Source organism: Saccostrea echinata, unplaced genomic scaffold (genome assembly GCF_033153115.1).
Source record: "Saccostrea echinata isolate AGI-Se365-2 ecotype Australia unplaced genomic scaffold, CSIRO_AGI_Sech_v1 ptg000012l, whole genome shotgun sequence".
Lineage (NCBI taxonomy): Eukaryota > Metazoa > Mollusca > Bivalvia > Ostreida > Ostreidae > Saccostrea > Saccostrea echinata.
In genome coordinates, this window is record NW_026889761.1 from 18,835,001 (window position 1) to 18,862,351 (window position 27,351).

The 27,351-nt window shown below is 34.3% G+C and overlaps 1 protein-coding gene across 2 annotated transcripts in view; it reads right to left on the reverse strand.

Moving 5' to 3' along the window:
* LOC133185481 (androglobin-like) overlaps positions 1-27,351 on the reverse strand; it is a 48,368-nt gene that overhangs the window by 1,123 nt on the left and 19,894 nt on the right. The window contains exons 4-44 of one of the 2 annotated variants that reach the window (XM_061320730.1): positions 23,790-23,891; positions 23,621-23,698; positions 23,000-23,218; positions 22,669-22,808; positions 22,392-22,481; positions 20,783-20,924; positions 20,079-20,193; positions 19,600-19,653; positions 19,217-19,507; positions 18,991-19,084; positions 18,715-18,865; positions 17,511-17,606; positions 16,468-16,573; positions 15,930-15,968; positions 14,840-15,053; positions 14,566-14,629; positions 14,144-14,170; positions 13,155-13,280; positions 11,629-11,668; positions 10,502-10,675; positions 9,718-9,762; positions 9,259-9,412; positions 8,481-8,595; positions 8,204-8,371; positions 7,758-7,899; positions 7,370-7,468; positions 6,101-6,137; positions 5,873-5,967; positions 5,673-5,766; positions 5,390-5,524; positions 5,046-5,199; positions 4,740-4,930; positions 4,335-4,537; positions 4,095-4,186; positions 3,917-3,976; positions 3,684-3,795; positions 2,474-2,679; positions 2,269-2,364; positions 1,866-2,098; positions 1,353-1,536; positions 1-116 (exon numbers count right to left, since the gene is read on the reverse strand). The exon at positions 1-116 is cut by the window's left edge and continues 1,123 nt beyond it. In XM_061320730.1, the coding sequence (XP_061176714.1) occupies positions 1-116; positions 1,353-1,536; positions 1,866-2,098; positions 2,269-2,364; positions 2,474-2,679; positions 3,684-3,795; positions 3,917-3,976; positions 4,095-4,186; positions 4,335-4,537; positions 4,740-4,930; positions 5,046-5,199; positions 5,390-5,524; positions 5,673-5,766; positions 5,873-5,967; positions 6,101-6,137; positions 7,370-7,468; positions 7,758-7,899; positions 8,204-8,371; positions 8,481-8,595; positions 9,259-9,412; positions 9,718-9,762; positions 10,502-10,675; positions 11,629-11,668; positions 13,155-13,280; positions 14,144-14,170; positions 14,566-14,629; positions 14,840-15,053; positions 15,930-15,968; positions 16,468-16,573; positions 17,511-17,606; positions 18,715-18,865; positions 18,991-19,084; positions 19,217-19,507; positions 19,600-19,653; positions 20,079-20,193; positions 20,783-20,924; positions 22,392-22,481; positions 22,669-22,808; positions 23,000-23,218; positions 23,621-23,698; positions 23,790-23,891 (5,093 nt within the window). Of the gene's footprint in view, positions 117-1,352; positions 1,537-1,865; positions 2,099-2,268; positions 2,365-2,473; positions 2,680-3,683; positions 3,796-3,916; positions 3,977-4,094; positions 4,187-4,334; positions 4,538-4,739; positions 4,931-5,045; positions 5,200-5,389; positions 5,525-5,672; positions 5,767-5,872; positions 5,968-6,100; positions 6,138-7,369; positions 7,484-7,757; positions 7,900-8,203; positions 8,372-8,480; positions 8,596-9,258; positions 9,413-9,717; positions 9,763-10,501; positions 10,676-11,628; positions 11,669-13,154; positions 13,281-14,143; positions 14,171-14,565; positions 14,630-14,839; positions 15,054-15,929; positions 15,969-16,467; positions 16,574-17,510; positions 17,607-18,714; positions 18,866-18,990; positions 19,085-19,216; positions 19,508-19,599; positions 19,654-20,078; positions 20,194-20,782; positions 20,925-22,391; positions 22,482-22,668; positions 22,809-22,999; positions 23,219-23,620; positions 23,699-23,789; positions 23,892-27,351 lie in introns of both variants that reach the window. The other variant, XM_061320729.1, reaches the window with a different exon arrangement.

The window sequence follows — 27,351 nt, forward strand, 5'->3', positions numbered from 1 at the left end:
GAAGCTGCCTCTTTTGCGTCAAGCTCTTCCTGTTTTTTGCGTTCTGCCTCCAGGTATTTCTGACGTATGGCCTCTCGAGGAGCGTTTACTGACTCACGTGCAGCATCCAACATGGCCTAACATAAAAACAAACAAAGCAGTGCAGTGGATTTCAAAGCATCGACATATCAACAAAAATATAATCTAAAATTTCACAGTCAATTTTTAATAATAATAATAAAAAAAAAAACAAAACAAAAAAAACACTACAGCAGCAGTTCAATCTCTTCATGCTAAACATTATCATCTAAAGATGTTTAAAAAGAACAGTGTAGTGGGATGCGGATTTCTAAGGTTCCAGTCTGAATTTTGTGAGCAATCAGTACTACAAATCTACATACAGTAAAGTCACTATTTTCTTGGGGTCAATGGTTTGAGAAAATATTGGTTTGTGGTTTAAAGAGAAACTTTATTCTGTATACCTTAGTTTGAAATTTAAACATTTCGTGGACATGAATTTTTCGATCTCTTCTAACTACAAAAACAATGAAAATTACCCCCCTCCCTAATGAAAATTAGTGATTTTACTGTAATCATAAGTCTTGAGAGAAAAATGAAGTAGTAACATGAAACAAAGAATATTAAACTGAAAAAAAGTGTTTAAAGAAATAGATATGATGTGTGTAGTAGTGAAATGACAACAAAGAGGTAAAAGTAGTAGAAAATGGTGTAGGATTGAAGGACATGGGAAAAATGATGATGCACAAACAGGGCTTGATAAAACAAAACAATACTAAACACACAGACAACAAAAAACAGGCAATGATGTGCAGTACAGTGTTTATGTAGTTGGCTCAGAGATTTCCGTCTTGGCCTTGTTGTCCTGATGTTTGGCACGAATTGATTGATATGCGAGAGCTATAGCATGTCTAGCTTGGTCAATGCAGTCCTATGGAGGGATTAGACAGAGATGAAAAGTAAGTCATGTTAGATTGAGGCAATATATGGAGAATGACAGGAAAAAAAGTGAAAATAGAAAGTAAATTAACATGTTTTTTTTCAAAATTGTACATCCTTATGAAATGCATGATGATGAGTTGTACAGGGAATGTATATTAGTAGTATTCTGTGCAGCATAAAGTTTAGCTGAGCCCAGAAACACTCAGCAGTTTTGGAACAGAATATAATGTCTTTGCAGTAAAAATTTGTTAATGATGTCAATTTAAAAATTAAATATGCAGTATTGAAACAAAAATTAAAGGTGAAGGCAGCTTATATGTTTTTTGCCAAATGAGGGTCAAAGCTTATGACATTATTGAAGAGGAATGTCTTGTACTCCCCTCCCCTTTTATTTCCTATATATGCATCCTTACCTGTAATTCCTCGCACTGCTCGAGCTGTTTGATCTTTGTAAGGTTGCGTTTCTGTTTGTCTTGTTCCCGCCAGGCTTTGACCTGGTCCCTGAATGCCTTGTATTCCTCTACCTGGCGCTTCTGCTCCTCTTCTCGCCGCCTAATCTCCTCCTCATCAAGGTACCGAGGTTCATGCTCTGGCTTCCTAAAATAATGTCACATTCCAATTCAATAAACTGACTCTTTTTTCTCTGCACACACATAATGTTTTACAAGAACATACAGAAATGGAATAACAGCTTATTTACTGTAGATCATTTAATTTGCTCGACACCTCATTTGTTTTACGTGGTTTTTATAAGGGAAAATTTTTTTTTGGCGAATTTCGGTCATTGCTCTGTATAATCTTTGATATGAGAATGAACTGTATAATCTTTGATATGAGAATGAAATTTTCGATAGCAGACGGTCTTGCATAATTACGCAAAAATAAAGTTCCCGCAAATTAAAAGTGATTGACAGTATTTGACCTACTTCATGAAAGGAGTAAGATCCAGGGGTTGTAACATTTCTGTGGGGGTCGGGGCGGGAGGTGGTTCAAGGGTCAGATTCTCCTCCCCCTGGTCTCCGTGGAGAGAGAGTGGGGTCTGAGGTGGTGGCACCTCCTCCTGATCCAGAGGTTTCTCCTCTCCGCCTTCCGTCTCCTCCTTGTCGTAGTCCAACTTGATTGTGTGGGTGTTCAGATACTTCAACCGTGACTGCATCGCCTGACATCAGATTGTAACAGTGGATTTATATAAGATGATTTTAAATCCTTCATTTTTTTTAATACATGTTAAGAGAACTTTTTTATCATTATTATTCATCATTTAATTTTCTTTTACATTTCCATATAAATTGAATGCAAATCAAATTTTTATCGAATTCTGCATTGTACCTTGACTGCTCTCCCTTCCTCTGCATTTTCCCAGGCTCGTTTGAGGGCCCTGATTTCATCAGCTCTCTCTGTGTCCTTTTTAACTTCAATATCATCCTAAAAACCATTCAAATCACTGAATTATCAATCCAGCAGGAGGCAAGAGGAAATGCACCTTTAACATGAGTCTTCTCAGTGTTGTTTACATGTATGACTATATACTTACAGCCGCACTGGCGTCACTGGCGATTCGGAGGCTCCAGTGGGGTTTACTGTGATCAAACTGTTGTGATGATGGCCTGGATCCCTTCTGGTCCTTATCTTTACCCTTATCCTTGCCCTTGGCCCCACCTTTACCCTTGTCCTTACTACCTGTGCTGGCGGCAGTTTTTTCTTGTTTTGGTGGAGAAGGGGGTCTCTCCTTATTGGCAACTGCAGAAAGATTTAAACTTTTAACTCCATAAGTACATGTATTATTAAAATCATTCTTTTGAAAGATAGATTTTCTGCTAAACAAAGAGAAAAAATAAAAAAATGTATAAAAATTGCTACTAAATTCAATGCTGTCTACTGCAACAAAATTTCAAGCAAAAGGAGATGATATTTTTGTTTTAAAAGGAACTCTTTCTTAGATTTAAACGAAATAAACTGGATTCATACAACTAATTTCTTGGTGTAACTTGATATTAAGAAAATTTCAAGCATTAGATGATGTTTTTGTTTTAAAATTAAGTTTCTGAGATTTATGAAATAAACTAGATTCATAAAATTAATTTCTTATATAACTTGACAATGAGTTAATGTAATCACTGAATTCATAATATCAATATGTTAAAAATACATGCTTTGTAATCTATCCCATAGGTTAAAAATCATGCAAAGAAAAGTACTAGCTCTAATATATCGTTTCATTAAATATATGTCCATATTCTTCAGACTACTATGTGTAATTAATCCACATTCTTTTCATCTAGTTACAATATCTCTGAAAAGATGTGTATATCAATATATGTACATTATAAATCATATTGTGAAAGTATAAACCAGTATAGGTACATTATAAAATAGTATACATGATAGTTTTAAATCCTTCCCCAGTTTTTCAGAGACCCTGGTTTTCAGTATGAAGAAGGGCTCCCAGATAATCTACCACACATGCAATCCAAAAATAAACAATAAAATGAATGATTTGGGCCAGTTTCTGACATCTCTCACAATATGATATTTGTATAATATAAACCTTATAGACACTGCCTCAGTATACAGAGGGCTACAAATCTACTTACTCTCATCTCGCGCTGAAAACCAGGCAACACAGCAATACCATTAATATTATATTAAAAATGAGGCCTTCAATGTCAATTTGGAAAAATACTGAATTCATTGATAACATGAATAAGCTTTACAATGGATATCAATATAGATATGTAACGTACCTTTGAGTTCATTTTTCTCCAGGTCTTTCAGCATCTGTACAAATGCCCAGCTTGATTCTGACAAAGGCCAGCTGTTCTTCTGCACCATAGCTTGGATAATGTATTTATGAGGCTACAACAAAAAATGAAAATTAACAAAACACCATAAAATCAAATGGGGTATGGTGAAAGAATATCAAAATCATGATAAACAAATGAACAAGGGTGCAGAATCAGAGTGAATCATTTCCAACCTTGTAGTCCTTTTCTTCGAGATCAACTTCACTAGCATCAGAAATTCGGCTGCCTGGTCTCTGTGGAGAACACAGCATGACGGTGAGTCAATAAAACTGACCAATCAACAAATGTTAGACAAAGACATGTGACACTAAACGTGGTCATGTGACAGTTCAAAATGAAGCCTTGACTTACTGAAGTTCTGCCCTCCGGACTCTTTCCAGATCCTGACCGTTTCTTCCCAACATTCTCTTTGCTTCCACCTTTACCTTTGGTTTCTTTGGTAGCTAAAACATTCAAGAAAAGTTTATTTTAAAATTTCACAGACATTTTTGTATCTTTCACATTAAAGCTATCATTACCAAATCAGTTACAGTAGGCAAATGGGTATCTTAAACAGAATATTAAGGAGCCTCAAAATCAGTGAAAACTTACAAGCTCTGGAGCTTGGTCGCTTCTCCTCATTTGGGTCAAGGTCTTTCAGAAAGATAAAGGATGGAATGACAGCATGACCTTTGCCCTGTGTGGTGGCAACCTCTGTCTCATTGTCCAGAATTACCAGTTTGATGTAGACATCAAGTTTGGATGTGTTGACCTGAATTGAAGCCAGGTGGTCTTCCGTCACTTTCACAGTATACCTAGTAAGAAAAAAATCAAAAAACTGTATTAGAAGAGATTTTATGTAAAAGTTTATGCCATTCCACATTCTAAGATAATATTACTCAAAGTTTCATTTCATTTTCACATTTACATGTATTAGCACCATATTATCTAGTGCAAAATGTGCAACTTTAAGAAGACAAAATGTAAATTTAAGATATTTAGTCTGACTGTCTGTACCTGAAAATGACATCTTTGGAATTTGGCACATAATAGTCTGTAATGTGTTTGACCACAAAACTTGAGTTGACCGTGTCTGGTTTGGCTGGGGCTGGGAGGGGGCTCAAAGAACCAATCAGACGCATTCTCCATTTGTTGCTAGGGATACCTTGATCTGTTGTTCTAGCCTCGGCAACAAAGGTGTAACCTTTCTGTAATTAAATTTATAAAATAAATGGTGATAATACTGATTTAAAAAATACTTAAATGTATTTAAGCTTGTAGATTTTGGCCTTACATATTTTTGTATGATACTGAGGTACTGACCCTATTTTTCTTGTAGACATAGGGGGCCACTTTCTGGAAGACACGAGGGATTTCCTCTCCTGTGTCATTATTGACGACCCTCAGGAGACATGTACTGACTGGGACATACAACTTAGGGACAGCCAGCATCTCTTCACTCACATAGAAAATCTCCCTAATTAAGGAATACAAGGAAATGTTTATCTTCACCATTCAATGACAAACTGCAAACCGACTGCTTCATATTTGAAATGTTACGTGTACACATTCCTTGTATATCACATACTTCTAAAAGTATTCTATAGCTTTAACTTAACGGTGTAGTGTATAATGTCTGTGAGACTAAATGATGTGAAATATCTCACCTAAAGACTAGGAACCAATTGTTAGGGGGCTGATCTGGGTAGGTACCACTATAATCTGCATAGGAAATTTTGTTCCATTCATCCTGGTAGAATGGGTACTTCACCATGATATCTGGGTCATTTTTAAACATGAACCTGTAAAACCAATAACATAAAACTGATATAAAAACCTATAACTTACAATACTTAGAGACAAGTCTCAAAAATATGCTAAACACTAAATTGAACTCTCTAAGCAAGCTACAACCATTTTTAATTATAGATGGATGTCTACAAGACATACCTGAACAAGAAGAGACCATTTTGTTCAGCATTTGGTTCTATGATGTTCCAGCACTTCTGAAGATTTTCTGCTACCTTGATGTTTTCTTCGGAGCCTGAAAAAGGAAGAAGCCATGTAAGATGAAATTAATAATATTTCAATCTAAATATGTTGACAAAAATTTAACTGCGATGTAGATCAGCTGGAGAGAATGGTCCTACCTTGTGTTCTGGCCTGTGTGATCTTTCTGACATAGTAAGCTTTCCAACTCTTCTGAATCTTTACAGCTGATGTATGTTCAAACGGAGTAGGTTCTCTATATCATACAAATAAGATAAATGAATACCATTTCACCAAAGTATCAGATCTATATTTTAGTGATATTATATCAGAAATTAAGTTCAAGTCTTAATTAACTTCATAAAGACATTATGTTCTGAGTAACTAACCTGTTTGCCCATGGATTTTCTACTTTCTCTGTCTCACCTGGGAAAAAAAAACACCTGATTAAAACATCAATCCTTCAAATTACTACAAAACCAGAAATATTTACAATTCAGTATTCATTTATTAATATTTCACACTGTGTAAGTGTTATTAGGCATATTACTGAATGACTTTAGACCACACATGTACATGCAAGTAACATCAAATATTTAATGCCTAATGTATCCTTGAGTGTACTAAATGGTCCACAACATAATTATTACTAAACCACTTCCTTCTTAAAAAAATTTAAAAAAAAAAAAAAATCATTTGTCGACTGTCTGGTCCACAAGTCTGGGTAATTATCTACAAGGATATATAGGTCTGTCATTACAGGCCTCTGATTAACAATAATCAAACAGTAATAACCAGCTCTAATAAGTCTGCTGGTATTAGGAACAAATTCATCAGCCAAAGCTGATGAAGAAGTCCTTTACCAGCAACTGGGAAATTATCTATGAGATGAACCATTTATGTCTCTTGACTTTAAAACTAAACTGGGAAATTAAGACAATACTGGTGTACTAGCTGAGTAAGGATTGTAAGGAACTGAGATCAATATCAGAGTTTCAGGTAAATTAACCCATCATATAAATAAGTTATGTATGGTCACAAGAGTTAACTGTCAACATACAATCACTGATTCTCTGTTAGTATGACAATATATAAACATTCAGTTTATAAATCCAAACAACATGCACTATAATAAATTTATTTATACATTACATCTTATAATCAAGAGGCTTATGGCCTCAATAGTCACCAGCATATCCCTACACATATGCTAACTTTATGTCATATGCAAGGTTTCCAGTTTGAAATTGTAGATGCTAATGCACAAAACTAACCAACAAAATTGTATACTGGTAAATGACCCGATGGTAGGTAAAGTCTTAAGAAAAACAATAGACAGATTGCTTCATAGTTTTAGCTAAAGACAGAATAAATAGACTGCTGTGTGTAGCTATATACACAGACATGTATTTATGGGCAGCTGTAGACTGACAACAAACACATTGATTTATGTAGTTGTAGATACAATAGACACATTGCTTTATGTAGCTGTAGACACAATAGACAGGTTACTGTTTATGTGTAGCTGCAGACACAAAAGACAGACTACTATGTATAATTATTGAGACAGATTACTTTATATGTGTAGCTGTAGACATTATACATTGCTTTCTGAGGTTGTAGACACAATAGACAGACTACTGTGACTAGACACTTACGCTGCTGCTGTTGTTGCTTCCCTTTGTCTTTGTCTTTATCCTTTTCTTTGCCACCGCCTGGTGGTTTGGCGGACCCTCGATGACTCGTGGTGGCGGTGCCTGATAATGTTGAGCCTAGTGTGTTAGTTCTCAGGATTTACAGCACATGCTTTGATTAATTCTATCACAATGTCGTAAACTTATTTTTTTCACACATGCAATTATTAACTATTCTATATACAATTGGTTAAAGTCTACATGCAAATTCATGATTTTCATAGATTGCTTTGTTGTGTAACATTTGAACCATATACTTTAAAGTTTGGGATCTCAACACTGGTGGACCATAGGCAAATGTTGAGACAAGTGGAGGGTCAACATATCAAAGATGAAATATCAATACAACTACCTGGTCTACTACTGGTGGGAAGTCCCAAGATATTTTTAGATGTGGCATCAAATGTAAAACATCTCCATGCAAAAGCTATTTCTGGAGTTGCTACATCACTCAGACATTTACGTAACATGTTGTACAGGGCATCATTAAACACCTATAGTGAAAAGAAACAAATCTCAGTACATTTGTCTCAGAAGCCAAATACCTGATTTAAAGATAAAATTATATTCATACACATTGCTTGCAGTAGTCCATAAAGTATTGATCCACTTTGCCAAGGTGATTGAACTTCCCTTTTAATTCCAAAATAAGCTTCAATAACATTCAAAAAAAAAAAAAAAAAAAAAAAAAAAAAAAAATAAAACTGACTTGGAAAATCCTCCAACAAAAACTTGCTTTGTTATCATTATTTTTATGTAAGATTGCTAACAAATATACAATTAATCAAAATTACTAACCTCAAAGTGGTGTTGTTTAGACATGAGTTTATCGTTCCTGTATGGGCAGTGAAAGCTGACTAATTCATCCCAGTTCTTTTTAAAGGCCTCTGTGTCAGTGAAACTGTTGATACACTTTCCTATACTATTAATGACTTGTAGAGCATTGTCCACAAACCGACAACTCTCCTGCAACAGAAATTCCAAGATAACATTTCTTTTTGTACATGAATTTGTGCATTCTTCTATGCTGAACTTTTAAGTAACCAATATGTCCTTAATGTGTTTATGACCTTACCTTAGTGAGTTCTGGCATGACTTCTTCCTCATTTCCAAATACAAATGGAACGGTGGACACCAAGTGGACACAATAACCTAAAGGTCCAGACATCATGAACCTTAGAACATGGCGTCTACAAAAAACATACAAAAAAATTTCTCTTTTTTAAATATTTTTCTTCTAAAAGTATGTATAACGTTAAAAGTTCTAGCAAAAAGAAAGAAAAACTAAGTACAATGTGTGAAATGCATAACTGATGTAACCCACCAACTGGTAAGTTGAGAACTTTGTTTAGTGTATAGTCAAACATGTGTATAGTAAAGAGTAAGGAAAAAATTGAAACAATTTGATTAATTATAAATGTTGAAATTTATGGTATATCTGATAAGTTCATAATACACTTTAAATCTACAGGGAATGAAATCAACTTGTTCAAAGAGTGAATTCATTATAAGTGTGTTTTACCGTTGTTGTATGACTAAAGATAAGGACCTTCCCAGTGGGTTGATTGAAGACAGCTATAGATATAGCTGCAGGACTAAAGATAAGGACCTACCCAGTGGGTTGATTGAAGACAGCTATAGATATAGCTGCAGGACTAAAGATAAGGACCTACCCAGTGGGTTGATTGAAGACAGCTATAGATATAGCTGCAGGACTAAAGATAAGGACCTACCCAGTGGGTTGATTGAAGACAGCTATAGATATAGCTGCAGGACTAAAGATAAGGACCTACCCAGTGGGTTGATTGAGGACAACTATAGGCATAGCTGCAGGACTAAGGCTAAGGACCTACCCAGCTGGTAGATTGAGGACAGCTGCCTTAGTGGCTGTGCTTCTGATCCTTAAAATTGGTTGTCCTGTCACCAGACTCTTCCAGGAATACGGTTCCGCAACCAGAGTACCAGGATTTACAACTGGGGGAGACTTAGGTTCACCAGCTATAGAACCTACAAATAAATTAACATTTAATGTAAAATATCTGTGGCTTGGACAAAAAATTTATTTCACTAAGAATGTAATTAAGAAAGCATTGAAAGAAATCAAAATGATGTCTAAACACTAGTAAAGAAAATCGATTTGGCCTGATTTTTGAATTCTTGCAAATTATGTTGAGATAGATGTTTCCTTTAGAGCTTTGCTAACTATAACATTCACAGTAAATAAATGTATCAAGCCACACTATGCTCTCTCTCTCTCTTTACAGAATGTCTGCCCTTGTTGAATATGATAACATAGAGTTGTCTGCCCTTACCTTCCACACTGTGGTCCTGATACACCTTAATATCAGGTGGTTCCTCTGAGAGCATTAACATGACCAAACAAACACATTACATCACAATAACAAAAACTGGTGACTAAGTGGTATACAGGTTAACAGTGAATTACAGGACAACTCAGTGAATTACAGGATAACTCAGTGAATTACAGGATAACTCAGTGAATTACAGGATAAATTCTGTGAATTACAGTTAACAAGTGAATATAACTAGGGTACTATCTTGGTCAGAACAGGGGCTGCTTACAACCTTGTAAAATAAGTCCTTTCATCTCACTCTTTGTTTACTTATTTTGTTGCTTGGGCAACAATTAATAAACAAAGTAAAATGAAAGGGCTGATTTTAATTTGATGGGGAGTGTTTGTAGCTAACTTGTGTCTAGAGGGCTTATGATCACAAGATCTCTGTATAGGAGTCAGAAATTGTAGTTACATAAAAAAAAATAAAACCATTTCAATCCATGTCTGGTGATTACAACTAGACCAGTGATGACAATAATTACATGTTAAAACAGAGATCTTGTCATTACAGTGTATCATATAGGCTCTAGCAATACATGTAGGGAACTTTCTATTTCAATTAATCTGCAAAAAATTATTAAGGGAGCCTTTATCTAAAGATGCACAGGTTTATAACAATCTCTATACTAGAGGACACACATTTATTTAATACTGAAGCTGTTTAAACACTCTCACAAGTAAATTATGATGTTAGAGGAATTTTTATGGTGGGGTACAGTTAAGGGGAGATAAAACTAACCTTCCATGACACTACTGCTGGTCACTGTGGTCAGTTCTTTGTCCTGTTCTCCCTTCTTGCCTTTCAGATTGGTGTGAGATTTGGCCTCGTCCATTACTTGGGGTGGGGGATCGTGCCAGCGGGACAGGGCAGAGAAACACACAACAATTTCTGTGGGCTTTAGATTGTCAACAACTGTACAGGGTTAAGGAGTAAACACACTTTGTCAGTCAAAAATACCCTCCTTCTGGATTCTTTAGCATGCCAAAACTCTTCATAGTTGTAATATTTCACAAATTTTATAATGAAGAGAGAAATGATTTTCATGCTACACATAAAATGTTGGTAAATTCTATGATTTTTTAAATCACAATAAAAATCCAGCACTTCTTGTACACTTATAAAGATACATATAAAAAATCTGAATATAAATGATGTAAGAAATATTATAAAATTACATGATGTAAAAAATATTTTAAACTTAAAGGGACTTATATTGGATCTGAAGTCAAACATAATAATTTACATCAACATCATAGGTGTCACTAGCTTGGGTAGTGACAGGGCTGTTTGAAACTCACTGTAAAATAAGCTAGACATGCATTGAAGGCTGACTGCTGGTAAAAGTTTTTAGCCCTGTTACAGATTTACTAGCCTAAGAAAATAACTGCCTTTATAAAAATCATTTTTAGCAATTATTTAAATAGGAATTAATCCCCATAGCTTCAATCCTGATTATATAAACTGATGAATTCTGTTACTTGGCTTATTACCAGGGTTGTCCCTAAGAATTAAAATAGCAGCTAGGGGACATTAAAAAAGTAGAAGGGGATCTGGGGCTCCTCCTTTAACAGGGGAATGAGGGGGTATACCAGAGTAACCGGGGATTTCATCATTATAGGAAATCCCCTGGCCCCTGGGGTCTTAGGTACAACCCTGTACATGTATTACACTTCACTACTGGTATGATTAATTAGTCAATTTGAGACAGATTTGTCAATTTAAAATTAGCAGAAATTTTAACACATCCAGCTGGGCATCAATACAAGCAAACTTGTTTGTCCACAACAAAATTTATGCCTTTTGGGTGGTTGGGCCCATGGTTATTTCAAACACTACTAGAGAGTAGATATATGAAAAAAGGATACACAGGTAGTGTGGTGCCCTCTCATCAGCAAGAGTTCCTCCCTGAAACAAACAAACAAATATCTTGTTTATAAATGGTTCTATTGACTTTGTATTCTTTAAACATTGAATGCTAAATTATTAGTTACAAGCAAAATCACATTTCTGTAATCTACAGGATACTTGTCAAGGATTCATTTAAATTCACAAAAACCAAATGAAATTCAGTTATAATTTTAGCATTACAGCATTAACACAAAAGCATTGTTAAATTTATGTAATAATTTTAAGCAATTTTCACACAAGCAAACATGAAATTAATATTGTTGGAACTTTGGAAAACTGGAAATCAGAAGGTTTTGACAGACTCAGCTGATAAGATAGTACTGAAGTGCTCTATTGTTAAAAGTACATGTGAATGGAATCAATTGCAGCTGTCAAATCATTCTGATTTGTTGTGATATATAATTTTTAAAGATACCAAAGTGAACTCAGGTTAGTAAAAATGAAAGCAAACAGGGCACTCCTATTCCAACCCTTATTATTATGTTTATGCACAAGTGTAATAGCTTAAATTTTACTTTCTAAAAATCCATACCAGATCACATCTGATTAATGATTAGACCTGGCTGTATTTAAAAAGAAATATCATTATACTATTCTGAAAAACACCTATAAATTTTTGCTAGAAAATCATAAAGAACTGACACTTAATATAGTGTAAATTTTAAGGAATCTAAAATCTGACTTCTTTTTTTTGCCAAGTTTGAAATAGAAAGAGAGACGATCATAGTTACTCAAAATTCTATGGCTCTGAGCAAAGGAAGTATACTTAACAAAGGAAAAATAGCTACAGACACTAACAGATCTATGGATAGCAGTTTATAAGCTACAGATAGCAATTTTTCAAGGACAGGATATATCAAAAGCTATAACAATTTTGGTCTACTAGCAGTTCAACTACAGGACAGATCAAAAGCAGGGACCAGACTAAGAGAATGTGGGCACTTCACTGCAATTTTATGTAGCATTTCAGAAGTTTTCTTCAAAAAGTGCACTTTAAAATAGGTATTTGAAAAATACATTTGGCGTATATAACCTGAAAATTAAAATTTGTCTCACAAAAGCCTTTGCCTGTAATGAGTATACTATATATAAAAGGTGCACATAATATACATTGGTATGCATCAAATATCTGTGGTTTTGGTTAAACTAACAGTTCTAAATATTTTCCACAGTATCTTTATAATGGTACTATTTCAAGGCTCCTGGTTTCTAATACTTAGACCATATTAGTTAAAAGAGCTATAGAGGATGACTATTATTGTAGTTACAAAAATGGGTATGGAGTTTACAAAGAAATTAATGTTTAATCCGAGTTAATGCTAACAATTCTTGTGCATTTTAAAGACATTTACAAAGTTAAGAAGAGGTAAAAATCTGGTAACAGGAAGTAACCCTAGTAACAGGAAGTAGAATAAACAGGAAGAGGAAGGGGCGGAGCCTTGGTGGACTATACGTGCAGTGAAGTGTGTCCACACATACTCACACCACTACAGAGGGAGTGTGCAGAGAGTGGGTTTTGAGCAGTCTTGGAGGTATTTACCCCGCCAACATTTCCTGTATTTCCTTTTTTGTCCCCTTTGCCCACCGGGGCAGCTGCTTGAGTGACACTCTGTAAAATAGGCAGGTCAGAATTCAGATGCAAAATCAGCCTTAAATTCTTGTTGACTGTCAAAATCTGAAAGTCTCAACTTTTCATTGGTTAGCAGTTAAATTTTAAACACCAATGTTAAATGTTAAGTTACACAACAATCACATTGTTACAAATAGCTCAGCATTTTCTATATACATACAATTCAGCATATTTACAGTTATTGTGTGGGAATAAAGTAATAAGAGATTTATTTCAATGACAGGTCTACTAATGACAAAAACTTCTGCCTGAAAGGTAAATTGCTTAAAGTTTATTAAGTGATGTTTATTTACTTTCTTATTCATCAACCATGCATATAATTTTACTAATGTAACATTCTACTTTTTGTGACCATGCTTTTGTTAAAAAATATTATATGCTACTTTCATATAACAAGTTTTTAAAAAAGTATCCTATGAAAAATTAATCTCATTTAAGAATCATAAGTTGTTCCGTTTTTTATCCAATAATGTTTCTTCAAATTGTAGGTTTTAGAAATTTAAAAAAATTACAAAAAATAGATATAAAATTTCTACATTTCACAAATAATTAATCTAAAAACCTAAACAAAACAAAGAGATTGGCCAAAGAAGGAGAAACAGGCACAAAACAAAGAAAACAGAATATTCATAAACCATTAAATCATAAAAAAAATATTTGTATCTACTGAAAATAAAATTGAATGCTGGAACTGTACAGCATGCATTGCCTGGAGAACTTACGCTTCCTTGGCATATAGTGTTAAGCTAGCAATATATAGATACAGATAGTAACAAACTGGTCAGGGCATGCAAGTCATACAATATCGACAGCGGGGGGTATAAATTAACTGCTTCACAAACCTGAACATTGAAAAGTTTCTCCAGTTTCTGCGATAATGAAAGATTAAATCTTTATATTTTATTGTATGCTATAATACATGATATAGAGCCAAAAAATAAAACAGAATGAATGGTTATTTGTAGGGAATTTGAATGAATTAAGTCACGTACTGTACATGAGTATGTGTATGTAGGACTCTTGTATTTAATGAATTTTGAAACAAATTTTCAAGTATCTTTAAATTTCATAAAGCTGCTTTCACATAAAAAATTGAAATATCTGAAGTGTATAGTTCTGGTATATATATAAAGTTTACTTAAGGATTTTTGATATCTTATGAGTCATTGAAAACATGCACCTGAAAATCGTTTCGTCTGGGCTTTATAAAACAAATGCTGAATGGGGAACACCTGTTCAGGTGGGATAACAATAATTATCTTACCTTTAGATCAGCATGCTTATGGTTGTACTTGTAGGTGTTAGGTTTGTGATAAATGTACAGAGTTCTGATAAAAAAAATCAAAGAAAATGTGAACAATAAAATTCACACAAACACAAACAATATTATATGAAGAATACACTTTAAAGATTAGTCCAATAATTTCTTTTTATTAAAAATAATTTTGTTTATTTTGTTACTGTGTAAAAATCTGATAAGAAAGCAATATTTATTAAAAAAAAACTGAATATAAACATTTTCAGCATTTATAACTTACTTGAAACATTTGCAGAACATCTCAAAGTCCATCCAGACTTTCTTGGCCTTAGCAGCTTCTTCATCAATAACCTGTTCCTCTTGCTGCTCGGATTGCTTCTCTACACCCTCCTCTCCTCCCTCTGGGGGTACAGCCTCAGGGTCAGTGACAGGGGGTGGAGCAAACCCTCCTCCATCAGAAGGAACTGGGGGAGGGGCTGCAGCTGGGGGTGTGGCTAAAACAAGTCAGAAAACATTGTATATTTTGACCTTGACAACAAGGTAATATTTTATAACATACTGTCACACTATTTTGATCATTTTCAAAATGAATTATTCCTAGAATCTTTTTTTATTTCAACATTTTTTTCCCTTTTAAGATTAACTTCTCATAATATATAATAAATCTCTTCATTTTTGAAGCTGAAAGTGTTAATGAACTAAAAGGAAATAAGTATATGTAATGAACAAGATAAGTTAATGTAACTGAATTTAACAAATGAAATTCTATCAACTGTAAACATTGGAAATATTCTGCAGACATTAAAAAATGAATTAATTAGCAGGTATAAGAGCAGGACTCTAATCTCTACTTTACAAAATTTAGGGTAAATTTGCAAAGCAGCATTTAAAAAAAAACTAAACTTCCTATATACTTTTCTAATTCTCATAAAAACTATAACTAAACCATTTTTCCATTTACAAATCACCAATAGCTAATATATTAATGGACTAGATCTATTGTCATTCACTAAAATTTTCTGCAGCTACAAATTCCTTTGAGAAATAAATGTTTTCCATAAATGAATCTAAAACTTTCTGTGACTGCACTTTGTTAAATCAATCTACTTTGTAACCTTACAAATTTTGTTGACTAAACATCAATTTGACTAGAAAGTGTTAATTGAATACATATACCATAACCAAAATATTGTGGGATACACATGGTTTAAATAAAATACATGTATATCATATGAAGAATATTCAAACTCGATCAGTTTAAAGAGTTGAAATCAGTACAAAGAGTGAGAAAGATCACACTTTTCTGAATCAGTTAACTAGATGTTTAATCAACAGATAAGAATAGCCACAAAAATGGTGTAATATAAAACCTGGTGGTGAAGTAAGGTATTCTCCATTGACGGACTCGACTGCAGGAAAATGATCAAAAACCTTCAAATGTGTGCCAGCTATACAGCTATGGCAAGGCTTTTTTATTTATAAATAAATGAAACAGTTACAGATTCACATAATAGACATGTAATAGATCAAGTATTGTTATTTTTTATTTTCTTAATTTTGTATTCTTTTTGGATTTTTGTTTTTGGCAGGTTAATTTAGTGCCAGCTACATGTGCTGAAAACCCACCTACAATCCTACTTATTAAAAATAAAATCCAAACTAAATTTATAATAATTAAAAACAGTATAATATATCATGAATGACGAGTTTATTAAATTTCAAAAAATGATACCTATGCAAATTGTGAGTAAACTCCAGCAACATCAATGTAGCACTTAAAACCTGTGACAAATCTGCTGAAGGGTGTGTGTGCACAATCTAAGACGAATCCTAAATTGATGTGTGCTTGAAATTCTATCATTTGTCACAAAATGAATAAATGTGAGGAATGAAGTGTTAAAACATTACCTTTGGCTGGCTTTTCCTCCTCTTTTTTGCCTTTAGAATCTGGACGCCCTGTAGCCTTTGCCTTATCTCCCTTCGCTGAGCTTATTCTCTTGCCTTTGGGAGATCCCTAAAAGGCAATTAATAATATGGTGTTACAATAGACTGACTTTCAAGCTCCTTAAAAATGGTAAATGTTAAGTGCTTGTGATATATCTCTGCTCTCAACTAAAAATTTACTAGACTACATGAAAATACTCTAGGTGCAACAATAATATGGTAGCATGCTATGTAAAACAAAAGAAATTCCAAAATTAAAGCGATATATATTGTAAATAACCTTTTTTATTTTTTTTAAACATCATTAACTATGAATTAAATTATCTGAAATGAAATTTAAAATAGAGGACATATATTTAATGTTTGAAATAATTTTCAGCCATATAGTAAAAATTAATTGACTTTTTTTAAAATACAAATTTTTAATATCAACAACAACTTCACTGCAAGCCTAAGAATCCATACTTACATGATTTATCATACCTCTTCTCATCCTATGCTGTCATTGGTCATTATTAAAACGTATTATTTGACTTTATAATTTCATACCATATGCCTTTAGGTGCATAACTTCCATCTCTATATAAACTTCCTTAGATCTAGTGGAGAGACTTCAATTTCCCCTACATTTTAGTATTAAGATGGGACTTTCATTTCCCCTTACCTATTTTGCTTTACTGAGGCAAATTTGTATTCTCCTTCCCTCTCTATTTCCCTCCTTAATTTAGTGGGGGGACTTTAATTTTCCCTACATTTTAGTACAGTTGAACTTCGGTATCTCAAACATGGATTTCTCCAATACCATGGATATGTCGAAGTGATTTGGAAGTCCCAAGCACTTTTTCTTTAAGTATTTTACCCCCAATATCTCAAACCCTTGGATATCTCAAAGTTTTTTTTCTCTGTCCCATCAAGTTCGAGATAATGAGGTTGGACTGTATTAAGATTAGTCTTTTATTTCCCCTTACCTATTTTGCTTTACTGAGGCAAATTTCAATTCTCCTTACCTCTCTATTTCCCTCCTTAGATTTAGTGGGGGACTTTCGCCTCTCCTTACTGGGGGTGGATGGCTTAACCTCAGGTTCAACAATTTGAGGGGGCTCCTTAGGGGGGACAAGACAACATAAAAGCCAAACAATTAAAGCACTGAACAAGTAAAATGTTCCATTAAAACTACTGTATACAGGGAAACTTTATTTTTTCCCTTTCACCCTTCTCACAAGTTGATGAATTTAAAAATTTAAAATTAAAAAAAAAAAGCATTAAATCTTTTTAAAACAACTGAGATTCGGTGAATCTAAAATGGGGAAAAATTGTTTACAAGTTTGAAAGGGCAATAAAATAACCCTGTATACAGTATAGCCTAATACTGCCAAAATAGTAGTTTACTTCTGAGGTTAATTCAATCAATGTCACTAATGTATGAATTTATTTTTATTTCAAATAATGAAGGTACTTTCCTCTAGGTTTTTCAAAATATACATAGTATAACCAAAAATATTAACCTCATCTTTGCCAGCTTTTTTTTTTTTTTTTTTTTTTTTGAAATTACCAAACAAATAAACTCCTACTTGCAGTAATATCTTAGAACATTCACAACATGACACAGTGAAACCTTTTTTTAAGCTGTTATTTAATTCAAAATTTGTCCAAGACAAATCATGTATTAAAAAATGCTTCCAATTTTGAATAATCAATCAAAACATATGTAAGCAGATAAAGATCGATGTATAAAAAAGTTTCACTGCTTTTTTTAAAAAATCTAGCATTCTCCTGAACATGCCCTCTGATATTCTAGCATGCACATGAATAATATGACACTTAAAGTTTAAACACAGAATTCAATACCTTTTTACAAAAAATGCAAACATATTAATTTTAAAAGAAACAAGTTACTTTAGTTCTTCACTCAGAATTATCCTTAACCAAAAATTAGTGAAATTTTTCTTCAAACATCAAATGAAAGCATTTATTTTTAATTTAAATTAAACATAATACAAATATTTTAAACACAGACAACAACACAAATTTGGTTAATACAGTCATTACAACACCAAAAAAATTGGGAAAAGGACATTTTTTTGTTTTTGTTTCTTTCAGTGAAAACCTCTGTGATGGACTGGGAGGAGTCAAGTTTGATTGACATTTCCTTGCTGCAGCTGAATAAGCTTTGACTAACTTTTTATTCTCACTATTCCTTGGCCCACTCACCTCTTGTTTGGGTGGCTCCTCTTTTTCTGGTTCAGGCTTTGGAGGTTCTGGTTCCGGTGCATTTTCATCGGTTTCCTCTATTTGGTTGATGTGTCCTGTTGCAGGACGTGAGCGAGTTCCTCCTCTTGACAAAGAGGAGTTTGGACGAGTTCTGTAAATTAAACAGCATAGTGAATGCACGTAACATAATAATGAAATGATATTTCCAAATTATGAAATGAAAATGTGATTTATTATAGAATTTAACCATGTCTAGACAGGTACTTGTAAACTTACGTATCTGCTGGAATTGGAATGGGACTGACTTTGTAGTTCAGGAAAGGTGATGTGATCTCCAAACACTGAATAGGCTTTGGAGGCTCAGGAGTTGCTAAAACAGAATCAACCTTAGAATTATCACCATAAAAACACTCTCTCTATCTAAAAAAAGTGTTATGGCAAGTATAAGAATTGACTGAGACAAGGGAAATAACTCTTCATTGAGCACAATTCTTATACTTACAAACAGGTTCGTCTGATGGAGCAGGCTTCTTTTTCTTGGGTCGGATCAGTTTCCAAGCCGGTATTTTTTCTGGTGGTGGGGGAGGTTCTAGGGGACAAGATCGGGTCTGTGTGATACAGACAGGATGAGGGTAGAGATGAGACAAGCCATTCTGTCTCAGTTTCTCACTGGCGTCAGCCATTTCCCCCAGGACTGACACCTTGACGGGGTACTTAGGGGTACTCCAATAAGTAGCAAACACACACACCTCTGGCTTCTCTGGTATTGTTATGTCATCCATGGTTTTCTCCTCTGTGATAAAAATAAGTTTTTATTAGTCACTTGAATTTTCTCAGTTTCTAAAGCACAGAAAACAAATGACAGAATGCAAAAAAAATTCTTACTTTCAGCCCCTTTTGCTTTGTCCTTATCTCCACCTTTCTTGTCCTTGTCTTTGCCTGCAAGCACAATAATATTCATCAGTAAAGGGTTTAAAAAATTCAGTGATACCATTATATTGGGAATCTCTTTTCATTCTTACTGATGGACACATTTATTTCATGAAAATTTCTTCAAAAAAAACCTTCACCAATTTACAAAGTATGTCTTATAGCTAAATACAACATTTTTTCCCCCAAAAAATCAAATCACGCAAAATTTATGCAATTTACAGTATTTCTAAAATAACAAAACTCTTACAATACTCCGAGATCCACCCGAGTGAGACTCCACTGAGACTCAAATTCATAAAATGGTCATGACCCTAACTTACTAAAAGAAATTTCTGGTATTCAACATATTAGGTTCTAAATACTGAAGATCAACTGTGCACACATTACTAGTCATTTTAATGGTGATCTATGAACCCTTCTTGACCCTTTACCTTTGTCCTTGGCATCTTTGCCCTTGTCTTTTCCGTCCTTGGCCTTAGGATCAGCTTTCTCTGATTTTTCACCTTTACCACCGTCTTTCTCTGACAGATTGTCTTTTGTTAAGTCCTGTAAATTGTCAAAAATGAAATAAAGATCCTTCTATTTCCAGCCTAAGCACTTATCTTCAAATTAGTGGGATAGATTAAAATAATTTCAAGATATCTGAGAGTTTGAAATATTGAAATTGCAGAGACTAAAATTCATTTAAAAAATGAATTTAATAGCCACTGTATGACCTGGGTTGGGGAAGTTTATGCTTCATAAACCAGTGTTCAATATACTTAAGTTCAATAGAAAATCCTTTCAAACACTTCCTTTCCTTGATATACTATAATAAACAAAACCCTTGCAGCAATATTCCCCCCACCCATTTTTTTTATTTTAGAAAGTTCTTCTGTACAAGTTGATGAGAGTACAGACTACATGCAGCATTAAAAGTTATGATCTGATATTTTCAAGCAGGAAAAAATCTATATTTTACATATGGAGGCATAATGTGAAGCATCCACAGCATAATGTGAAGCATCCACACTGTCACATACTCAGTAGTTCTCTGACTTACATGTGGTATACTCAGTAGTTCTCTGACTTACATGTGGTATACTCAGTAGTTCTCTGACTTACATGTGGTATACTCAGTAGTTCTCTGACTTACATGTGGTGTTGCACTGTCCAGTTCCTTCTTTTCCTGTTCCTGCTGTTCTGCCATAAGCTGTTTCTCCCACTCCTGGAGGGGGAGCTTCCACTCTGGGAGGGAAGCCTTTAGTAGTTCCCATACCTCATGAATGTGGCCATGTCTGTAACATCCAGCAAGTACATTTGTTATCATCACAGTAAAGCATTCATTAAATCAAATAGACATCACTGTAATCATCTGTTATTATAGGTAAACTGTTATAAAGGTCAGACATGATTCAGTGATTGGGATAAAAATCAAATTTTATCGAGGCATGCAAATGACAGGGTATATAATACTCCCAGACATGCAGGTACATCTTTGCTGTGGTCTATGAAAAAACTCTATCTTTTTATCAAAAATCTTTCATATATATACTCCAACATGCTTGTTTAGAAATATTGCAAAATGTGTTCATAAGCAAATTTTATCTTGTTAACTATTTTAAGCATTCTACTTTTTTAATTTTATTATATTAATTAGTTTTACAATAAAAAAAGTCACATGCATCGTCAACATGCTTTAGTGATCAGGTGATGTAAAACTATATATAGAGAAGTAGAAATGCCTGATATATATATATATAACAGATCTCTACTACAAGCTGTATATACATAATGACAGCAAGCAGATGATAGAGAATACACTACTTAAGAGAACCAAGCCTTGCCTGTATTCCTGGTGTACCGTTGACTTCACCTTATGAGCCTTGCCATGTGGCATGGCGGCCGTTTCGGCACTCTTTGGCTGAGAACTTAGCTGGATATATTTATCAAGCACCTGGCTAGCAGTCACTAACGGAGAAGCCCGGCCTGACCCAGAAGCTGGGCCAGCGGGAATGTCCCGAGTGGACGACATTAGGCCCCTGTGAGATAGTACCATCAAATAGAAAGAAAATCAAGTGCATGTTTACAACAGTGCAGCCCAGTTCACAACACAGAGCAGTTCTTAAGCACATTGCATACAGTGTAATACATTTGTTGAACTTAAATTTTTTATCCAATAGATTCTTGGGAAAAAAAATATGGCAAAATACAGAGTTCAATAAAGTTATCTTGAATTAGGGATATTTTCAAAAATACTTTAGGAACTTTGATTTTTAACAGGTAGTTTGAAAACACTGTATACTAAAATAACTGTGCTTAAGTGTACATTCTGTGAAAGGGTTAAGCTGGGTACTGAGTCAAGGGTTTGGTTATTAAGTTACCTCCCCTTTAATACCCAGCATTCCCTGTTGATAAAAGCAGTAGTACTCCACACCATGTTAATATAGAGCAAATAATGGTTAATATTGAAGTGAAGAAATAAAAAGATTATCTCTGTTTATTCATATCAAATAAAAGATGAAAAAGTGATAACATGGCTGCCGTGCAGTTAATTTCAAAGAAAGGGGGAATTAAGAATAACTTGAATTACCAAAATATGAGAGTTGTGATTCATTTGCATGCTGTTATATGAAAAACTGTCACAATATCAAAAGTGAAGGTATACAATGGTGGTCCCAAAGATCCCTGTGAAATCTACGCTGAATCCCTCCTCCCCCTACCTACAGCGGAGAGAACTAGCTCACGATTATACTGGTACTCACTGAAGTGGTATTGCCTCAGGAATCCATCCCATCAGGCATTGGATGACACTGCAGTCTCCGAACTCGCTACTCTGGCTACCTCCTGTGTAGCTGTGTACAAAAATAACAAATCATTCTACATTCCAAAACATCATTCATTCAAAATATCATATTCCAAACTCTCTAAATGTTGAAGCTTAAAATGCAAAATATTTTCTCATTATTGCTTATAAATTTCAGTCATACAAACAATTTTCAAAATTTCTTTTTCAGTAAGAAACCAAAAGTTTATGCTTACTCTAAGGAAGCCACTTTAATCAATGCTTTTGTCAGAAGCATTGGCCACAATTCATGCTGCATGGAGGTGGCTGGAAGTAGGAGTTTGTCATTCTCATCAAAAGGCATGGCATCATCAACGATCAGCTTTCTCCAACATCCCTACATGTAAGAGTAGTCATGTAAATAACTAGGTTAAAAAATATAAAATTGAGGCAGTTTTCATCAAATTGAAGGTTTCAATAGACAGTTTTGCCAATTTGCATTAATCTCATAACAAGCAGAATTTTTACAATTATTTTCAGTGACACAGCAAATCTATCTGTTCACAGCTTACACAGAAATATTCTTACCATCCAGTATAATTTGACAACATATTTCCCATATGCGTTGTATGGAGTAACAAACGGAGGTTTCTGAACTTTCATCAGAGCATAGATGTGTTCCCATGGCCGCCAGCTGTGGATCATCTCCTCGTATGGCTGATTGGGTTCGGCCTGCTCTGGGGGTACATTTTTCTCTGTGGTGTTCTCCCATAATGCAACAACCTGACTGATGATGTACCTCATCAGCTGTAACAATTCAATCAAGAGACATCTAACAGTTAAGTTAAATGTACATCATTATAATGTATACTCTCATTATTTCAAAATTTTTATTTTCATTATTCATCATCTGATTGATAAAACATTTAGATTTACTAAAATACAGTAAAACCTCGTTATCTTGAACCTGATGGGACCGAGGAAATACTTTGAGATATCCAAGGGTTTGAGATATCCAGGGTAAAATACTTAAGGAATAAGTGATTGGGACTTCCAAATCACTTTGAGATATCCATGATATTCGAGATATCAGTGTTCGTGATACCGAAATTCAACTGTATAGGTCCCAAAATGATAAATGAAAAGTTAATCATAAATGATTTATATTGAGTTTTTCTAGAAATGTTTTTTTTTTTTTTTTCAATTTACCTCACTGTGATGAATGTGTTCATTGGCAGAGATCAAATCAAACCCAGCCATTCCATCTGGGTCCACTACCACAGGGGTCTGTAAAGAAAACAGGAGCTGGTCTGATTCAGACTTTCTCATAATAACTGCCAACAAGTCTGAAAAGTCAACATGGAATAAATGTACAAACCTTTTCCGTAATGAACTCGTTTGGACGACGCCATGTTTCAACCTTCAGTGAAGAAGGCAACTCAATTTTACCCTCTGGGTCATCAAAATAATGCTGCTGGGCCTGCAATACACAGAAAGAAAATATATATAAATATACAGTTAAACTTCGTTATCTCGAAGTTGACAGGACCGTTGATGAACTTCGAGATATCCAGGGGTTCGACATACATGTATCGAGGGTTATAATTCAAATGAACTTCAAATAAACTTAGTGCAGTGATCATATACTTAACAGTAAAAACATGTCAAATTCCTTCTTGTTTGAAATTCTGTGTACGATTTCTTTAATATACATGTACATGTATTTAGCAATAAAAAGATTTTTACATTCTCTTTATAATTCACAAAATAAAAACTTTGTATAATATGCACAGAAGCATAATCTTTCTACCAACGCGGCAAGTCAACCTCTAGCATCGTTTCCCATGTATACATAACCGGATATGGTCTATGCATTGTAGAATTAAAACCGGTCGCTGTCAGAATAACGAAATATACATTTTCTTTTATAAGAAAAACATGTTCATACATGTATAATCAGTTAAAAGAAAATTATTTTACCATAATAAAATCAAATGCAAAAGAAGAATCACGCACTTTTGTCTAACGACAGAACGACACTGAATCACAGGGCACTATAGCACAAGTTTTCACTGCGACACACGCTCACATGACTGTGTGTACGGACGATTGTAAATTCTGCACACTCATATGAAAAAAATCAATTCTAATTGCATTAAATTACGGTTAGCGCTAGATGGTACAATGTACAGGTAGGCGAACACGAGTTATCTTTCATGACCACGAGTTATCTTTCATAAGTGTGCTGATTACGTAGGGTGAATATGTGCGGATTTATTCACTCGTACATGGAATATTCAACATGTGATAAAATATACGGAAAGAAATGAAATATTCTTAAATAATATTTATTTCACTGTTAATTTACAATGGGTAATTATATATTAAGTCGTACGCGTAAAAGTCGAAATGCCAGTCTATATTAACAATGTATAAATGAAATTAATTATCAAATATTGATAAATTGTTGACAATCGTGGATTTATTTCAATTCAAATAAAAGTCGTTGAACTATATAATCATATTTATTTTTCTTTCAATATTAATTTGTTGTTCGAGTGATGCAATTTTATGTTTATGTGGATTGCGCATAGAGAATGCGAGGGGGGGGGGGGGGGGGTATTATCGAGTGGAAACAGGCACGTATCGTTGCAAAAAAAACAAACAAAACAAAACAAAAACATATGTCTAGAGGCTATCTTAAGATCCCCTCCCCAATTTTTTCACCCAATCCAACCCTGATATAGCATTACCTAAGGATTGAGAAGAGAGCCACCGTGTAAGCAGTATCTTTTAAGTCGCGTTAAACACGTGGAATACAATATATTCTTAATCAGGTGGATCACATGTCACTCAATAATTTAAAGATTAATCAATTTGTTTCGACTCAAGTTGTATGTTAGATTTTTCCTTGTAATTTCATAAAATATTCATACCTATATATATGCGTATATTCCTTTCTATTCATGTGTAGAATAATGTAAAGGCGAAGACTTCAACAGGCGAGAAGTGTCAATATAAGAAGGTTCACTTCTCCTGAGGGGGAGGGGGGTTACCCTCAAAAAAAAAAATACGGAAAAAGACCAGAATGGTGCAATTGTATGTCAAGAAAAATGAAAGAAAGGATTTATTTTGGTTTGCTATTTATATTACATTTTTACACATGTGTGACCGTGTAGATTTAGACGGTACTTAGGAATTCGTCTGGAACTGCATCCGTTGTTTGCAGAACGAACTGGGTGAGGGAATGTTGGCGTAGGGGATACGAGGTATAGGTAGAGGCACTGTGTTGCCGTAAGGTAAAAACGAAGTATAGGTATGCCGTATTCCCGAAGGTCCACCAATAAGCAATTCCAGAGATAAAACAAATGATGAAGGATTCCGTATCTATTAGATGAGTCTCAACGATGGCAGCAGTTTACATGAATCAACAAACAGACATATTAAAATAGATCGAGTCGGATTTGGCCGAAGTGGCCCCGGACTCAAGAGTCCTGACGAGTCGGACGTGGCCGAGACTGGCCTTCGTATATTCCAGACTAAAGATTGAAATTATACATGACTATTTATAAGAATGTACATAAAGAGTAAATAAATGGCAGGTGTTGACATTAAATAAAATGAGTGAAAGATTCACAAGTATAGAGTTATTAAATATGTTTAATGACTCTTTGATGTTTGGACAAAAGTGTCACTTGTAAATTAAATTAAACAATTAGATTCGTTGAACATATCGTAAGAAATAAAATATGACAAATAAATAAGAAATTGATAGGTAAAGTCCAAAATAAAGTTTTTTTCTGGAACAGTGAATTTTACACTGTGATAATTTCCCACCGCTCCGGGAAAAACACGTCCTCGTGTTTGGAAAGAAATTTCACTTTAATTATTTTTTGGATTCTGTTCTTTGATGTTCTTGTAGACGTACACACCGGTAAACACTAGTTAATGAAACTATCCTGGTGGTTAACAAAGGAATGCCGAAAGCGTTGTTCATGGATGTTGAACTGGTGTTTAATGGTGTTGTCCATCGTTGATGCATTGGTCGAACAGTTCACGTTGAGCAGAGTGGTTCAATAGAGGGAACTCGCTTGATGTAGAGGTTCGGGATCTGACCACTGCAAAATATATGCAGCGGCCCCGGGCGTTGTTTTACCCTTAGGATTCATCCACCAATTATAACCAAACAGATTTTGGTTATAAAGTTATGAAAGTAATTCCTGGACTATATCCGTTGCGCTAGCGTAAACGGGGAAGAAGGAATGTTGGCGGGTAATACAGTAACGGCGCTGTGGGGCCGTAATACAATGCAAACGAGAAAGGTGCCGTATTCCTTATGGTCTTCCAATATAAAGTCCAAGAATTGGTAAATCAGGTTTCCGAATTTATTATAGACGATGGTAAATAACAATCAACGTAAATTTCAACAATAGCTTACGAGTCTTAACCGAGTTGGATGTGGCCGGTAGAGCATCGGGCCTCCAAACTGAAGAACGTATAACATAGCTTTTTGTTAGATAGAGATTAAACAATAATTGAATTATGACACTGGCTGAATTAATTGATGGACAGGTGTGTTTCTTTGATAGAATGGACATAAAAGACATAGCTAAATAACTATATAAACAAAGCTATTGATATAAGATTAACAGGTCCTAAGGCATTTACAACTAACAAGTAAATATTCTTTTGACAGTCAATTGGAATGTCAAAGAGCATGAGACACACTTAACTAAATAATAGACATACAATGAAAATAGCTGGAGAATTTAACAGATAAACGTCCAAAGAACTATATACGGTATGGGCGTATTCCTGCCCCCATAATAGTCAAATTTTGAAAATCTCTAGAAATGAGAAAAAGTGCATATATTGTATAAAATCATCCAAATTAAGACAATATATTATGAAATTAGAAAAATTAGTTGGCTTTTCTTGTC